Source organism: Frankliniella occidentalis, unplaced genomic scaffold (assembly GCF_000697945.3).
Source record: "Frankliniella occidentalis isolate FOCC.00 unplaced genomic scaffold, Focc_3.1 Scaffold72, whole genome shotgun sequence".
In the NCBI taxonomy this organism is placed as follows: Eukaryota; Metazoa; Arthropoda; class Insecta; order Thysanoptera; family Thripidae; genus Frankliniella; species Frankliniella occidentalis.
This window is the reverse complement of record NW_026267202.1, coordinates 42,974-47,149: the sequence shown is the minus strand read 5'-3', so window position 1 is coordinate 47,149 and position 4,176 is coordinate 42,974. Positions and strand designations below refer to the sequence as shown.

At 50.2% G+C, this 4,176-nt stretch overlaps 2 protein-coding genes across 9 annotated transcripts in view; one reads left to right on the top strand and one right to left on the bottom strand.

Annotated features, from left to right (window-relative positions):
• On the bottom strand, positions 1–2,532 carry LOC113214876 (proteoglycan 4; the record flags this gene model as incomplete). 8 transcript variants are annotated; one of them, XM_052268558.1, is given in 7 exon segments in its annotated part: positions 1–300; positions 383–460; positions 557–610; positions 668–793; positions 876–941; positions 1,028–1,513; positions 1,793–2,491. In XM_052268558.1, coding segments are annotated over 7 exon segments (1,164 nt in total), but the record flags the coding sequence as incomplete, so codon positions are not given.
• Positions 1–4,176, top strand: part of LOC127749631 (oocyte zinc finger protein XlCOF6-like) — a 219,104-nt gene that overhangs the window by 195,411 nt on the left and 19,517 nt on the right. The gene's annotated exons all lie outside the window — the stretch shown is intronic.

Here is a 4,176-nt window from a genome sequence, read left to right as displayed (position 1 = left end):
GACCTCTACGGTGACGGTGGGCTTGGGCTCCTCCTCCTCCTCCTCTTCCTCTTCAGGGACCTCGACCTCTACGGTGACTGTGGGCTTGGGCTCCTCCTCTTCCTCCTCAGGGACCTCGACCTCCACGGTGACGGTGGGCTTGGGCTCTTCCTCTTCCTCCTCAGGGACCTCGACCTCGACGGTGACTGTGGGCGTGGGCTCCTCCTCTTCAGGGACCTCGACCTCCACGGTGACGGTAGGCTTGGGCTCTTCAGGTTCAGGAAGTTTGACTTCAATTGTCACTCCAGCAGTGTCTTCCTCCTGGCAATGTAAACGGGATATACTTAAAGAAAGATGTACTAAAAAAATTGAATGCACATGAAACGTAATGTTGGTGGCGTACCTCTGGCTCTTCCTCCTCAGGGACCTCGACCTCGACGGTGACAGTGGGCGTGGGCTCTTCCTCCTCAGGGACCTCGACCTCGACGGTGACGGTGGGCTTGGGCTCTTCTTCCTCAGGGACCTCGACCTCCACAGTGACGGTGGGCTTAGGCTCTTCCTCCTCAGGGACCTCAACCTCTACAGTGACTGTGGGCTTGGGCTCCTCCTCTTCCTCCTCAGGGACCTCGACCTCTACGGTGACTGTAGGCTTGGGCTCCTCCTCCTCCTCCTCCTCAGGGACCTCGACCTCGACGGTGACTGTGGGCGTGGGCTCTTCCTCCTCAGGGACCTCGACCTCTACGGTGACAGTAGGCTTGGGCTCTTCAGGCTCAGGAAGTTTGACCTCAATTGTCACTCCAGCAGTGTCTTCCTCCTGGCAATGTAAACGGGATATACTTTAAGAAAAATGTACTAAAAAAATAGAATGCACATGAAATGTAATGTTGGTGGCGTACCTCTGGTGCTTCCTCCTCATCAACATCGGGTGTCTCAACTACCACTGTAACTTCAGCACCATCCTCCTGGTAAAAGATAATATATACATACATGTAATAGGGAAAAATATAAATTGAAAAACATCAGTGTCAATATTATGTTAATGGCGCACCTCAGGTGTTTCCTCTTCCTCCTCTTCCTCTTCCTCAGCCGGAGTCTCAACCACCACAGTGGCGTCAGCCTTTTCCTCTTCACCAGCATCCACCTGAACTGTAACAGTGACAGCTTCTGGCGCGGCAGTCGTAGTGGTTTCACCCTGGACTTCTACTGTGACTTCAACATTTCCAGAATCGTCTTCACTTGGCTTGGTGTTGATGACAATAACGTGTTCCTTGGGAGTTGAGTCATCGTCGTCGTCGGCTCCGTTGACGACAATGTTGATAACCTGCTCAGCATCTGAGTCCGTGGCATCAGTCAGGTCTTCAGTGGTCACTGTGGTCGTTGTGTTGCTCGCTTCGTCGCCTAAAACAATACCAACAATTCCAAGACGACTGGCCAGCTGGCCCAGGGTGCCACTAAGGCCTCCGACGTTGGCAAGGGCTGAGTTGTCACCTTGCTTGTAGACGGTGACCTCCCCCTCTGCTGGCGCCGGGGCGGCCTAAAAAGAGAAAAACGTGTCGAGCAATTAGTAGGGCACATAATTTGTTCATAAAAATTAACTTGTTTACAATGAAAATCGCTCTGGTCATCTCTTTCTTTTGCTATTTCCTTAATTATTACTCACTTTTGAATTTTCCCACTCTAAGCGGGATTGCCCAAACCTGAGACATAACCTTGGTTTAAACTAGCTCAAAAGCGCCCGACATTATTTAATCCTTTTGTGTGTCACTGTTGTCAAATGTCATACTTGACCTTTACCATGATGTGAAATACTTACCAAGGCCACTCCGATGACGAAGAGAACTCCGATAACCTGGGTCCAACTGATCATTCTACTATGGCTGACACTTGTAGCAGTGTGACCCACCGTCTCTGCGGTCTTATATACCTTACGCGCACGCCAGGTTTCTTTGGTTGACACAGGTGAAGGTGTTTGCGCCTATGGCACACCCACAACGCAGTATTCATTGTAGCAAGGGCGAATGTGTGTAATTTTGACATTTTGCGAAACTTTCCGAGAGGAAATGTTTTCATTTCTGTTTTATATTCTATGTTATATCTCGTATTTTCATTTGTTTTTGTAATAATATTATTTTATTGGACTTTGCCTTGGCCCAACTACTGTCGTTTGCAGTGACGTCCGTTTAAACAGGTGTACAACGGCGTTTCAGCGACTTGTGAGGTCACATGGCTGGTGTATGACGGTAATTTTCGCGATATCGCAAAATAATAAGACAGAAGCTGTGGACAACGTTGTGAGACATTGCTCACGGGTTGCGGAAACAAAGAACAAACGGCCACTTTTCTCTGTGTGTCGTCTGCACGGGGTCTCGACGGAAAATTTGTAAATATAGATGCGCCTTGACGAGGCCTCTACACTCATCAACGCCAAAATGCGAAAAAAGCGACAGATAATACTGGATTGAGTCGTTACCTCCTAACTTCTGATAATAATTACGGCAGATACAATCAAACATTCTCGAGCTCGAAACTGGTCACGACTTTCTTGGTTCGCGCAGCATCATGGTGGTGTGCCGAAAAAACCAAAACAAAAAAAAAGCCAAACTGACTCTCGTCATAAAAATGTCGAAAGGACCAAAGGCGAGCTCGGAGGACGATTCTATTGATATGGATCGCGACCAGCTGCCCCCCCCCCCCCCCTTTCCTCTCTTTATCCTCTCGACGCCGCGGGCGTCACAGGTGCGGGGTGTGGAAGGGTGGCGGCACCGCGTTATTAGAGGCCAAAGTCGCCGCGTGACTCGGCGCACGGCCGCCAGAGTGCGCTCGCGGCGTGCGCAACTTTTCACCTTTTTTTCACCTTTTCTCGATGGCACAGCAATTATACGCCCTTGACCGAACCCTGAGTCCGCGTCTCTCCCACGCGCGGGGATTCTTTTAAAGAGCGGCGACAATCGTGCTTCTGCGTAGTAGTACTCTTTGTCGTTTTCGCGCGCAGTCTCCTTGCTGCAAATTTGCAAAGGAAATGTTCCAAAACTGATTGAAATTTTATTTTGGTACGTTTGTAAGGTCAATATTTTTTTTATCCGTGCTACACTCTCCACTTGGGCGTGACATCTCTTATAGTCGCATCGCCGTCACACCTCGTCGCAACTTCTTAAACTTTAGTCACAGTCCTGTCGGTCACAGTCCGCGGCGCTCAACGTGGAGCTGGGCTAGCTGCCGTTGTCGCTCTCGATTGTCTCGTCCGCGACGATAACTCTATCCAGGACTACACTGTTGGACCTAACAAAACTGTTCTAAATAAAACGGAAGATAACTTAACCTATAAACAGGACAAACACAGTGTGTTTGTCGTGCGTGTGTGTGTGTGTACTCTTTCATTTAGTTTGAAAAATGAACTTCGTGTACTGTTAACTGTTGCGACTCGGTTGGTCGCCCAGGGACTTTGAAGGTTGACAGGGCACGAATCGTTTTTATGATCGTTTTGTGAAGCTCGCCACAAGTCCGCATGCGGGCCGCCGGTCCACTTATCGTAACGTGCGTCCGAGGGGCAAAACGTATCTTGATGCTTTCCAGTCTTTAAAATATCGAGTTTGATGTTTATTGCTTTTCCCTGGGGGCATTCGATTCGGGGCCAAACAAGTCGCCTCCCTCGTGCGGGCATGTGGCTGAACTCTTTACACGCATCTGCCCCGCACTTTCTGCGCCGCGATGTATATATTTATCAAAAACCCAGAAACAGCAGAAAATTCCTAAGTCTTGGTTCGTCGAATATCGGCGTGGCGGGGCACAAATGCAAGTACAGTACGGGACGCAGTGCCGCCGGCCCCGCCGCGGCGTGGCGTCCTGGGGTCCACCGAGCCGGCATCCCGGAGGCAATAAACACGAAGCCCCACTCAGCGCCGGGAAGAGCCTCACGAATGAAGACATTAAAATTAACGTGCGCGCCACGCCTCACCTCGCCTCGACCAACCTCACCTCACCCTGCCCCCCCCCCCTCTTTTCCTCTCTCCCTCACTTCTCTTGGCCGATCGCTCCATCTCGCGCGCGCTTTCGTTTCGCGATGAAAATCAGATATCTGGATACTGATTGACGCGCGGCCCGTATATGCAAAACCAGATCCGATAGAGCTCAGCAGCAAATCGACTTGCTTTTCTCGCTTTTAAATTCGTCTAGTGGTGGGTTTTCCGAAAAAAAAAA